Below are 12,726 nucleotides of genomic sequence, written 5' to 3'. Positions count from 1 at the left end.
CGCTGTGAACCCCTCAGCACTGGATCCCTTTGTCCTCAGCCAGAGGTTATTATTCGGGATCCCACTGTGTCATCCCTCTCCTCACGTCAGACCCTCTGGCCTCCTTGAGCTACTTTTCTGCCTTAACACCAGCCTCTGGACTTGATACTCCCCCTCTTGCTCAGAGAAATGTGAAGTGGGTAAGCGATGGCTCTTGGAGAGAGAGGCTCTGTTAGCTCAGACTCAGCACCGTAACTGTTTTCCGGCTAGACTTCCTGTGTGGAGTGGGTTCCAGGCTCCCAGAGTTTGAAGGGCAACTTTGCCAATGGCTGGCTCATTGCTTGCAGTGCTGATGGCACAGAGGTGTGAGTGCGATGCTGAGGGAGCAGCCACAGTTTCCCATCCGCTTGGTTTTGTATTCGGGGCTTCCAGTGACCTCATGGGCCTCAAGCATCCTTCGGTTGAGAGGTTGAGATGGGAGGAGGTTTAGAGAGAGCAGAGCACTTTGTGCTGGAGTTGCAGGGAAGGGTCTAGGCCTGGAGTTCTGTCAGGGCTGATGCCCCTGTCAGGGTGGCCGAGGGGGCCAGCTGGGAGCTCACAGGAAGCAGAAACTCTACAGAAGGGCCAGCCCCTGGGAAAGGCCCTCCTGGCCCAGAGGAGGAGGGGAAGGGTAGGGTGGGTGTTGGAGGCCCCTGGCCCTGTTTCCTGCTGAGGGGCAGGAAGGGTTAATACACTGCAGGGGGACTGGGCCACCAGCACGTGCTCTCAGGCTCCAGATCTGCACCTCCTGGGGGCTGCCGGCAGGCAAGCCTCCCACCTCTGAAGGTGCCGCCTGCCTGGCCAGCAGGAAGGGGTTAACACACCCAGCGCTTCCTCCTGTGTCCTGTTACTGCTGAGGCAGACCTGCCCGGCCAGCTGAGCAACTTTCCTCCTGAGTGCTGCCTGCCTGCTGGGCATCCAGGAGACCAGCGGACAAGAGGCAGAGCTGCAGCCCGTTTTGGGGACCCTGCCACGCCCTTCCAAGGGGTCTATGCCTCCTTGGCGAGGGTGGGTCTCCAGGACGAGAGTCTGCGGTGGATGGCTCTGGGGACGCTCCCGAAGCTGTGCCACCCCCCTGCCGTGCAGGTTGGAGGGTCGCTGCAGAGGCTGCTCACGGTCCTGTGGCTGGGGCCAAGGGAGCCTGCACCAGAGGTAAGCTGGACCCTCCCTGCCAGCAGTGGTGCCCCAGTGGGAGGTTTGGGGCTTAGTCTCCCTCCCAGGTTCCAGGGAGAGGGTTAAGGAGAACAGGGTGGTGGAGTGAGCTTATTGTCTCAAGTGGCCCTGCTGCCTTGCAGACCCTCCCTCCCTGCTGCCCCCAGGAAGGAGGACTGGGGGCTTGCTCCCCATCCTGGAACCCTGCTCTTTGGAAGCATTCCTCACAGACTCCTGCATCTCTCTACCAGCCCCTCCTCCTCAGCCCCTGATGCATCTTCATCTCGGGCAGCACTCACCCCACTCCAGGGCTCCCAGCACAGAGCTGACTTAGTGTACAGCCGGAGGGCACTGCCCTGTCCCTCCGGCAGAAAGAGGTAGGGCACTGCCACTCCCCCCACTGTTCCTGCTGGATCCGATGGAGGACAGAGGCTGGCATCTGCTGTAGCAGAGGATGGGAAGGGGTGCTGGCCGGTGGGGCACGCCCAGACTTTGGACAAACTCACCCATGTGACTTGACACCTGGGTTCTTTCATCTCCTTGAACCCCCACTCTGGAGAAGCCATCTGCTTCCTCAGTCCTGACAGGTCCCCCAGTTCTCTGGGCTCTGGGAAGAGCAGCCCCCTCCCCGCTGTAAAGTTCTTCTCTGGACGCTGTTATAGGAGACAGCTGATACCAGTACCCCCAGCTGGTCCCACCCCCTGTTGGCCCTTCTCCCATTCTACAACCCCCCACCATAGCGGATTCCTCCCTCCTCCTTCCCTGCCCTCCTGCCTCTCCTGCCCTCTCCCCCCATCTCTGAACTGGCCTCTTAGGCCCTGCCTTCTCAGTGTCCTTCCCTCCACCTGACAGGGTCTGGCTCAAGGTCACTGCAGTAATTCCATACCCGGCTGCCCAGGCCGCCGCTGCCGCTGCCACTGCCACTGCCGCCTTATCGGCCGCTGGGTTTCTGTTTCACTCCCTTTTATTTCTGGGCATATTGTGTTCGATAAAACCCTTTGCTTGTAACACCGCTGGCAGAGCTCCCAGCCGCTCCCTCCCGCGTTCCTTCCTCTCCTCCTCCCTCCCTTCCGCACTCCCTGAGCCTCGCCCTGCCCTCTCTTCTTCTCTACCTTGTTCCCTTTAGACTTCAGGTGTTTCTGATCCCTCCCTACCCGTAGTTCGGGCAGAGGTGTGCAGAGAAGGCTCGGCCATGCCCACCTCCCAGGAGAAAAGTTCAGGCAGGGCTGCAGCGCCCACACCGAGGGCCCCTCCCACTGCCGGGGCGGGCAGGAGGGCCAGGTAGAGCTCCTGCTGGAGTCACGATGCCTGACTGGTTCTGCTGGTTTCAGTGGCCAGCTCAGGAGCGGGCGGCGTGCACTCGGGGCGGGCTTTGGGACACAATCATTTCTCATCTTCTCTCCTGCCACCCGCCAGCCCACCGCTCAGAGAAGTAAAGACAGGTCTGAGTCACTAGTGAGGGGGAGGGCAGGAGCTAAACGAGTGTGGGCCAGCGGCATCCCCTCAGAAGGCCGGCTGGACAGAAAGGCAGCGGACAGAAGGTAGGCAGTGCTTTCAGCCAGCACTCTCCATCCCTCCGGGTCTCCCAAGGGACCCCGGCATCTGGGTGAAGCTCTCCCAGGCACCTGGGCCCTGAAGAAAACTATGAGGCCCAAGGACCCCTTTGAGAGGAGCCCTGTGCTGGCAGAACTAGGTGGAGGGGTGAGGGGGTAGAACAAACTCCTTTTGACTCCTGCTGAGTCCCAAGGTAGAGTTAGGAGGTGCTGTATATGTGGGTGCTGGCATCGGTGGGGGTTCATTGGCAGAGTGGGGGCTCTGCGGGTCCAGCCGCACGTGTGTGTGCGCGCACGCGCGTGTGTGTGGGTGTGTTTGAGTGCCCACACCAGAGTAGTGGTGGGTGCAGAGGACTCCGGTGTGGGTTTCTGGTAGGGGTCTGGGAGGACATTTCTCTGACTTGGGCCTGCGCTGACTTTCAGCAGATGGCCTGGTCCTATGGCCGGGGGGAAGACATCTGGCTGGCCCTAATCCCCCTGTAGCTGGGGTATCAGAGTTCTGCCACGTGCCCCAGGCCTTGGGGGGTTTGGGGAGCCCAGACTGGCCTTGCCCGCAGGGAGCTTACCTTCTGGCTGTAAAGGTGAGGCTGAGACAGTAAAGCAATCAGATGAATGAATTACAAAACTGGTGACGCTGACAATAAGTATTGGATTAGTCTTCTGGGGACCTTGGTCCCAGATCTGACACCTACTTGCCATGTGACTGGGGGCAGGCCACGGCCCCTCTCTGGCCTCAGTGCTCTTGCATGTGGCTGGATCTCTTTGAGAGGCAGCCTCTCCCAGTGCTCCTTCCTCTCTCACCTGGCCCAGCTCACATGCAGTATTCCCTCTGAGCTGCTGCTCCCCCACTCCCACCTTGCTGGCTCACTCCTCCTCTCCATTGCCTTCAGATCTCTGGATTCAGCTCAACCCTCCCTGACTCTGGGGCATCTCCACAGATTTTCCTAGCTTGGGTGCTCCTGTGCTCCTCTGCACTTTCCCGCTGGGCTGTGATTGCCTGTACCTGCCCTCTCAACCAGACTGGGTGCACCGGGACTTGTGCCCTGTGCCCGGTTCAGAGAAGGCCCCAGGAAATAGGTATTGAATGAATCAAGCTATACAATTAATACGAGAAGAGAGGAAAGTGAGGACTGAGAAGGTGGAAAGGATAGGTCTTAAGCTAGATCCTGGCAGAAAGGGGAGAGGCAGCCCAGCAGAAGCTCGGCTGGTTGGTGTTCCTGGGGGTCCTCATTGTGTCCCTCAGTGAAGGCACGGACTGTGGTGTGTGTCTGCCTAGGTCTGTCCCAAATCCCCACTTACGGGCTCTGTGACCTGGGACAAGTCGATCCTTCTCTAAGCCTCATTTCCCCTCTCTGTGAATGGCGATAATAATAATAGGATCTGTGTAGTGTGATAGTGAAGATAAATGAATGTGCAAAGCTAGAAGCGCCTGCTGAATAATAAGTAAAATAAGACAAGTAAAAAGCGCCTGTTGAAGGCTATTCCTGGCAGCAGGGGCCCCCTGGACAGGCCTTAAGTTGGTGACTGGGTGATCAGCTAGGGCGGCCATGACCCCTGAGTTGCAAACCCTCTCTTCCTCAGACCCATGTGGAACCCAAGGACGAAGCCGCCCTGCTGAGAGCACGGCGGCCCATCCTTGGAAACCGTGACCTCACGACGGTGGCCCTCGGCCCTCCACCTCCGGCTGGGGCGGGGGGCGCCCACCTCCAAGTCCCCAGCCATGACGACCTCAGCGCTGCGGCGCCAGGTAAAGAACATCGTGCACAACTACTCAGAGGCGGAGATCAAGGTGCGCGAGGCCACCAGCAATGACCCCTGGGGCCCGCCCAGCTCGCTCATGTCGGAGATTGCTGACCTGACCTTCAACACGGTGGCTTTTGCTGAGGTCATGGGCATGCTGTGGCGGCGGCTGAACGACAGCGGCAAGAACTGGAGGCACGTGTACAAGGCGCTGACCCTGCTGGACTACCTGCTGAAGACAGGCTCCGAGCGGGTGGCCCACCAGTGCCGGGAGAACCTCTTCACCATCCAGACACTCAAGGACTTCCAGTACATCGACCGTGATGGCAAAGACCAGGGCGTCAACGTGCGCGAGAAAGTCAAGCAGGTGATGGCCCTGCTCAAAGACGAGGAGCGCCTCCGGCAGGAGCGGACCCACGCTCTCAAGACCAAGGAGCGCATGGCGCTGGAGGGCATGGCCATGGGCAGCGGGCAGCTGGGCTTCAGCCGCCGCCACGGCGAGGACTATGGCCGTTCTCGGGGTTCCCCGTCCTCCTACAATTGTGAGTGAGCCCTGGATGCATGGCTGGGGACAGAGAAGTGGCCTGGGTTCCAATTCTAGCTCTACAACCTCAGAGGAATGTCATGCTGATTCAGTGAGATAAAGAAGCGTGAGGCAAAATGCCCAGCACATAGTAGGTCCTCAACAAGTTAGCGTAAACAATAATATTAGTATACATTTGTTGTTATTATTGTTGAGTCACTGTCTGGTAGGACGGGGTGGTACTCCAGACACATGGGCTCTGGGGTCTAGTAGCATTCCTTACCCTGCCCCCTTCCAGGCCATGTGATTTGGACAACCCCCTCTCTGAACCCCAGCTTCCTCTCCCACAAAGCAGAGATAATCTCACCTGCAATTGTTTGATGCGAGCATTAATGAGACCAGGCCCAGGACTGCCCTCAGCCCTGCACCCAGACACAGGGCACACGGCACTCCATCAGTGGCATTTCCCATAACCACCCTGACTCAAGGGCACTGTCCTTGGAAATGGGGGTAGCTGTTGAGCAGTTTCTGATTCTCCTTTCCATCCTGGTGGGGGCTTCCCAGATCTGAGATTAATTCAGCATGGCCCTCCTTTCAAAAAGCCTTTGACAGTGTGCTGTGGGCTGGGAGAGCCGTGACCTTGGCTGGAGCCTCTCATCCTCCCACCCCACTTGACCTCAGGCTGCTTGGGGCCCAGCTAGAAGGGTCAGGGAACCTGGGTTCAAGTCTTGCTGCAGGACCCTGACCACGCACCCTTAGAGCTGTTTGCCGGTCTGTAAAGGAGAGAAGGGAATCTTCATGGGGTGGAGTGGGAAACATTACAGAAAGTGCAAAGCAGGTGGCCTGGTGTCCCGGGGCCCTGCGCTGCCCGTTCTTCTCTTCCCCTCGATCTCTCTCTCTGAGCCTTGGCCTCCTGGAGGGGATGGGGTGTGGGAGCCCCTGAGTACCCGCGGGGTCACAGAAGCCACACTGGTCATTGCAGCTTCCTCCTCGTCCCCCCGCTATGCCTCAGACCTGGAGCAGGCCCGGCCACAGACGTCAGGAGAAGAGGAGCTGCAGCTGCAGCTGGCCTTGGCCATGAGCCGGGAGGAGGCTGAGAAGGTGAGGCCTGCCCCCCCCCACCCCCCACCGGGGAAACTCAGGAGGCCCTGCCGCTGGGCTGGGGTTGGCATGGGGAGGGCACTGGCAGAGGTGAGAGAGGTACCTGGATTTGACACACCCTGACTCTCAGGCTCCCCTACACTGGGCCCCCAAACCATAGTCCTGCTCCCGAGGACAGCGCAGAGCCTGTCTGTGTCCCTGGGACTGTCCCAGCAGGGATCACCTGCCCGCTTCCATTCCCCTCTGGCTGGGCCTGGAAGGGACAGTGCGTGTGTAGTGGGCTGAGGGTGGATGGGTGTGGTAGGGGCCTGCTGCTGCCTCACGGAGGGGAAGGGGGTACGTATGCTGACAGGCACATTCGTAGGAGACGCAGAGACATGCTACCACCACCCTGACCCCATCATCAGCTACCCTTTTGTAGGGCAGAGACAGCCCCTATGCTCCCATCCTCTCTGCCATCACCTCTGTGGATCCAGGCAGACCAGGCAGGAAGCAGGGCTTGGGGAGACTCGGGGGACCCAGAAGAAAAGGATTGAACTTCTTGATTTTTAAACTGCATCTCAGACTTGGACAGGGAGAAAACCATGCCCACATTGCTGCCTGGGGTGGGCACTTCTCTCTCAGTCCCACATTCCCTTTTGGCCCGGGAATGGGAGTGCCGGGCCCAGTTCATCCCTCTCTTCCTCCCTCACAGCCGGTCCCCCCAGCCTCCCACAGGGATGAGGACCTACAGCTGCAGCTGGCTCTGCACCTGAGCCGGCAGGAGCACCAGAAGGTAGTGGGCTGAGGCTCCTGTGCTGGTGCTGGTGCTGGTGCTGGTGGAGGTGCTAACCGGGCATTAACCAGGCTCCTCCTGCTTCACCTGGTGGTCCTGCTGCGCCTAACCTCTCAGCCGCCTCCCACCTTGCATTTTTCTCAACTCAGCTCAGGTCCCCTCAAGTCCAATGCTCTCCTCACTCCTTTTGTGCCTTCTGCAGGAGGTGAGGTCCTGGCAGGGAGATGACTCCCCCATAGCCAATGGTGCTGGGGCCGCAGCTCACCGTCAGCAGGACAGAAAGCCCAAGAGAGAAGAGAGAAAGGAGGAGAACAAGCTGAAAACCAGCCAGGTAGGGAGGGTGCTGGGCTGTGTGAGCTGGCAGAGGCTGGGAGATGAACTGAGTTCATATTTGTAAAGAGTGTGGAATAGTGCTTGGTATATAGCAAGCACTACCTATGTGTTTATTCAATGAAAATGGGGTGGAGGGGGTGTAGCAGCTTCTGGTTGGGTCCTGTACTGCATAGGCTGGTGACAAAGCCGACAGCAAAGTAGGATGTAAAGATCCTGATCTGAGACCCTTCAAATTGGGTTCTGGATTCACGGCCACTTTAGGGTTGGAGCATGTCGTCTCGGCCTCACTTTCCTCCTCTGTACAGTGGGCTAGTTGGCCAGTTCCACCTCTGACATGCTAGGATGACATGCTGTATAGGTGAAGACTGCGGGTGGACTCAGGATATGGTATTAAAAACATCCTGAGCTGTGCATATTTTTCAAGAGTAGGGAGTAGGCAGCTGCTGGGAACAAGGCCGCCCTCCAAAGCTGTCCATGCTACCCCTGGGGTTCTCTGTCCCTTTCTGCTGGCTCTGTGTGTTGTTCACTGTGACCAGTTTCTCTTGGACACTGCTTAGGGAGGTAGGCTTGTCATATAACCTGCCTTATCACTGATGGGCTGAAGAGCAAGACAGTTGAGGGCAGGCCTGGGTTCTAGCCCAGCTCAGCCTCTTCCTGGCTCTGTGACTTCAGGCAAATTGTTTCCCCTATCTGGGACTCATCTGTAAAGTGGGCTCACCACCACCTTCCCTACCTGCTGCCCAGGGTTACCAGGAATACCAGGTCCTAAACGCATGAGGAAACATTTTATAAATGAAAGTCGCCGTGCAGAGGTGAGGGATGATTACTAGGTGGTTATGGAATGGATGAAGGAGAGGAGGAGCCGGAGTCCGATGGACAGGTCAGGGCCTGCCCTCCCCTGAGCCATGACTGCCTCTCCTCTCTGCAGTCCTCCATCCTGGACTTGGTGGACATCTTCGCACCTGCCCCGGCCCCGCCCTCCACACACTGCTCTGCTGACCCATGGGACATCCCAGGTGGGCACACAGGGCTGCAAGAGCCCCCCCGTGGCTAGCCCTAGAGAGACTCTTCCTTCCTGGCCACTTGCTGGCACCCCCTTGCCCACAGCTGCAGGCCCCTGGACAAGTCACCTATGTCTCTGAGCCTCAGCTTCCTCTGTGACATGGTGTCACAGTAAGGAAGGGGGAGCATATCTGAAGAGCCCAGATCATGGGAAATGATCTCAGGAAAGTGCTCCTGTTGCCCATCACCCTGGCTTTCCTACCACAGCCAGCCCCTGACTGGGAAGGTGGCCTGAGCTGCCCCTGCCCAGGAGTCCAGGCTCCTGGGATAACTTGCTAGCTATGGGCTCCTGCTTGCTGGGTGGTACCGAGTTAGCATCCAGAATCTGTGAAATGGATCCCTTAGCCTTGCAACTTGGTCTGGGTAACCGGGAAGGCCCTGGACTGGGGGTAAGGGTCAGACTGGGGTCATGTCTGTGCTGTACCTTTTCAGGTCTCAAGCCCAACATAGAGCCCAGTGGCTCCTCCTGGCCTTCTGCAGACCCCTGGTCTCCGGTCCCCTCAGGAAGCATCCTGTCCCGAAGCCAGCCATGGGACCTGCCCCCCACGCTGTCCTCCTCTGAGCCCTGGGGCCGGACCCCAGTGCTGCCTGCTGGAACCCCCACTACAGATCCCTGGGCACAGAACTCCTCCCACCACCAACTCCCCAGCACTGGGGCTGACCCTTGGGGGGCCTTAGTGGAAACCTCCAACACACCGGGTAAGTGAAGGGCAGAGGGTGTGGGTATGGGTGAGGGGCTGAAGGACTTCTGGGTCCCCCTCCCTCTGGGGGTGAAGTTGCTAGGAGGGTTGCTTGCTTGGAAAAAGGTCAGTCCAGCGCCTGCTCTTTTTGCCAACCCATCTCATCTTCCTTGGCTAGCTCTAGGTGGCACCTCAACCTTTGACCTATTTGCCAAACTTCCAGTATCCACAGAGACCAAGGAGGGGCTGGAGGGGGCCCAGGCCCTGCCCTCTGGGAAACCCAGCAGTCCTGTGGGTAAGCAGGAGGCAGAGGATGATGCAGCTCTGGGGAACGAGGGGCCCAGCCAGGGCAGGCCTCTGTCCTCTTCCTCCTGCATAGTGACCAATCCCTCTCCATCCCCATTTGTATTCCAGAGCTGGACCTGTTTGGAGACCCTATCCCCAGTTCCAAGCAAAATGGTACCAAGGAGCCAGATGCCTTTGACCTGAGTGTAGTGGGAGAAGCCCTAACCCAGCCCAGCAAAGAAGCCCGAGCTCGAACTCCTGAGTCCTTCCTGGGCCCCTCAGCCTCTTCCTTGGTCAACCTTGACTCCTTAGTCAAGGCACCCCAGGCTGCGAAGACCCGGAACCCCTTCCTGACAGGTAGAACCCCCCTGTTCCCTGGCAGATCTCAGCCCTATCCCCCATCCTTCCTTTCAGAGCCTAACCTTGCCCTAGAATCTTATTCTTCTTCTCTATTTCTAAAACCCCAGATATTGTCCCCCTCCAATTTGGGGCTATGTCCCTGGCCCACTGTAAACCCCCTACCTACTCTCGTTCTGTAGATTTCAGCGCTCCATCCCCCACCAATCCGTTCGGCGGGGTCGAACTGGGCAGGCCGACCCTGAACCAGATGCGAACCGGGTCACCGGCACTGGGCCTGGCTGCCGGCCGGCCGATAGGGACGCCGTTGAGCTCCATGACCTACAGCACCTCCCTGCCTCTCCCACTCAGCAGCGTGCCTGCGGGCGTGAGCCTCCCCGCCTCAGTCAGCGTCTTCCCGCGGGCTGGCGCCTTCACGCCGCCGCCCTCCAGCCTGCCGCCACCGCTGCTGCCCACATCGGACTCAACTGGGCCTCTGCATCCCAACCCCCAAGCCAGCACCAACCCCTTCCTCTGAGCATCGTCCTGCCCTGCCGCCCACCTGTGCGCGCGAGGACCGCCCCCCAGCTCCAACGGCCTTCGGTCCAGTTCCCCTGGCCTTGGGGAGAGGCGGGGCTACCACCCAGGACCCGCCCCCGGAAGCCGAGACCTGCTGAGACTCCGCCCCGAGGCCACTGCGGACCCTGGTCCAGGCCACCGCAGACCCTATGCAGCTCCTGGAGCTAAAGAGTGAAGGCTGCTCCGGGCTGAGACCGCGCCCCCGTAATAAAGACTGGAACCCATGGTCTCAGCACTCACCAAACGGACTTTTTGCGGGACGTGGTGGCCAGGTCTGGATCACTGCGCAAATCACCGGCTGCCATGGAAATAACTGCTCCGCAACGTGGGGGCACAAAAATGCTCCCACTTCCTGCACAGCCCCCTCAGGCTGGCACCTTCGCTTCCAGACGCTCCCTAGGCTCTCGTTCATTTGATCATTTTCAGTCATTTATCACACATAGGCGCTAGATTGATCTAGTAGCAAGGAACTCATTTATTGAGCACTAATGTGCTAAGCACTTTAGACAGATTACTTCATTTAATCCTTGCAACAACCCGCTGAGGTAGATAGCATTATTCACATTCAGGACTGACTACGTAATGTGTGGGGCCCAGTGCAGAATGGCCATGCGAGGCCCCTTGTTAAAAATTGGGTTAAGAATTTAAAAATGGGGACAAGTGCAAAACCAAGTGCAAAACCCATTTTACAGGTGAGGAAACAGGCTCAGGGAGGTTAAAGTCACAAAGCTAGCATGGGGTGGGACTGGGATTCAGCGTCAGTTTGGCTTCACTGGCCTCACAGCAGGTTTAATTCGCAAATGTTGACTGGCTGCTGAGAACAAAATGCTGAACTTGCCTGCGGAGGAACAGAGAATTGCTAAGCCCACGGAACTCCGCTGGGCAGGTAAGCCAGGCATAGGAGCCCCCATGCTCCTCGGTTTTCTGCATCACCTTAAATCTGGCTCTGCCCTCCTCTCCTTCCTCAGGACTGGCAATAAACTCAACCTCAACCATTGCAGAGGGAGCCTCAAGGCTTCTGTGGGATCTGAGAAAGCAAGGGAGAGGAGGAGGGCTTGATACTTCATCCAGGTGGGGCACCATCATCACCCTCTCTTCCTTTTCTACTCAATGCTCTCAGGTCACTGAATGTGTCCTCCGTGCTCAGGGTCTGGCCCTGCTGCCAGCTGCACCCACTTTGAGGTGCTAGGAGAAAATGGCCTTCCATAGGCCAGAAACACCAAAGCTGGGGGAGACACACAATGCTATTCCCCTTCCTAAGACTGGGGTGGGGAAAGCGGATGTTTTGTTATTTTGGAGGGAGTCCTACTTTGGCTGTTGAAGGCAGGGTGGACAAGAGCACCTACTTAGGCGTCAGACCGACAGAGTTCAAAACTGCTCCAAGATTTGCACATAATAATAATGATGATGATCACTTAGTAATAAGTGGTTATGCTCCCTGGCCTTGAGTAAATTACTTAACCTCTCTATGACTCTGCCTCCGTTTCCTTGTCAAATGGGAACAAGAGTTCCTTCTTTATGAGGTTGCTATGTGGCTCCTCCCAGGCCACTGTGCACTTGGCCCAGGGTTCACCCTCTTCAGAGACTAATCAGGAGGAATGAACCTGCCATAGCTCCTCATTGCTGGTTTGCCAGGCAGTGTCCAGAGTCCAGCCCCCGTCTGTCTCCATCCTTAGTTGCTGACCACCCTTCGCCCCTCCCCTACTTGGGCTTTCCCCTTCTAAACTGGCTGTCAGGCGGACACTGCCTCTCTGACCACCCCACCCCCACAACAAGGGGTGCTGTTTTGATTCCCACAAAGAAGAGGTTGGTACCCTTGCTCCCCATAGCTGCTTCCAGACCGTCTTCCTCCCGCAAGACCCCTCCCTCCTTGAAGGTTGGAGCCACTGGGCCATCCTGCCTCCTCCCCACCTGGGGCTGTGTTCCACCTCATTCTTGCCGTGCTTCAGTGGTGGCTCACAGCCTGCTCCTTACCCAGACCTTGCTCAATCCCTTGTGTCTATTGTCAAGAAGGTGACCTTGCCGCCCCATGACGTCTCAGCAACCCTCATCCGCGGTCACACTCCAAGGGAGGTGTCATCATTCCAGATTCCTCCACATTCAAGGCAGGCTTCCTGTTTTCTTATCTTACCATCATTCCTCCCAGGGAACATCCACGAGACCCTCCTCTGCCAACCCTTTTGTTATGCCAGCTTCTCAGCGATTTCTTTCCACATCCTCAGTCATCTCCTCCAAACCAAATCCTTCCCCTTGGCATTTGTCATAATTAGCCTCATCCATCTTGAAAGTATCTTTCCCCTCACATCAAGTGTCCATCCTGCCCATGTCCCTTTCCTTTCCCCTCCCCACCCCCCCAACCCACTCCATCAGTCTCTGCTGTCAGCCTCGCCTCACTGGAACACCATCCGCCAAGCCCACCACTGACGTCTGTGTTGCTGAGGCCTGTGGATCTTTTTCTGTGCCATCCCAGTTGGCTTCTCTGGAGTCTGACCACACTGACCCTCCCTCCGTGCAAATCTGTCCCATTGCCTCTGGGGTACCACCCTCTCCTGGTTTTCCCCTGACACTCTGGCCATTTCCTCCCTTGTC

At 57.9% G+C, this 12,726-nt stretch overlaps 1 protein-coding gene across 6 annotated transcripts; it reads left to right on the top strand.

The window, feature by feature from the left end:
* The first annotated feature begins 877 nt into the window (after positions 1-877).
* On the top strand, positions 878-11,606 carry EPN3 (epsin 3). Of its 6 annotated transcripts, none has more exons than XM_024573368.3 (10): positions 878-1,170; positions 4,305-5,005; positions 5,999-6,087; positions 6,782-6,862; positions 7,065-7,193; positions 8,124-8,211; positions 8,690-8,956; positions 9,116-9,232; positions 9,352-9,579; positions 9,762-11,606. In XM_024573368.3, the coding sequence occupies exons 2-10, from the start codon at positions 4,444-4,446 to the stop codon at positions 10,094-10,096; spliced, it is 1,896 nt and encodes a 631-aa protein (XP_024429136.2). In that variant the 5' UTR covers positions 878-1,170; positions 4,305-4,443; the 3' UTR covers positions 10,097-11,606. The 6 variants fall into 6 exon arrangements, with proteins under 6 accessions (XP_024429136.2, XP_045038187.2, XP_024429135.2 ...); XM_024573367.3 differs by having other exon boundaries at positions 879-1,170; positions 5,969-6,087; XM_045182250.3 differs by lacking the exon at positions 878-1,170 and adding an exon at positions 2,500-2,711 and having other exon boundaries at positions 5,969-6,087.
* The last annotated feature ends 1,120 nt before the right edge of the window (positions 11,607-12,726 follow it).

Source organism: Desmodus rotundus, chromosome 9, assembly GCF_022682495.2.
Source record: "Desmodus rotundus isolate HL8 chromosome 9, HLdesRot8A.1, whole genome shotgun sequence".
NCBI classification, from domain to species: Eukaryota; Metazoa; Chordata; class Mammalia; order Chiroptera; family Phyllostomidae; genus Desmodus; species Desmodus rotundus.
The sequence above is the reverse complement of the archived record's forward strand: the minus strand, read 5'-3'. Positions and strand labels throughout refer to the sequence as shown.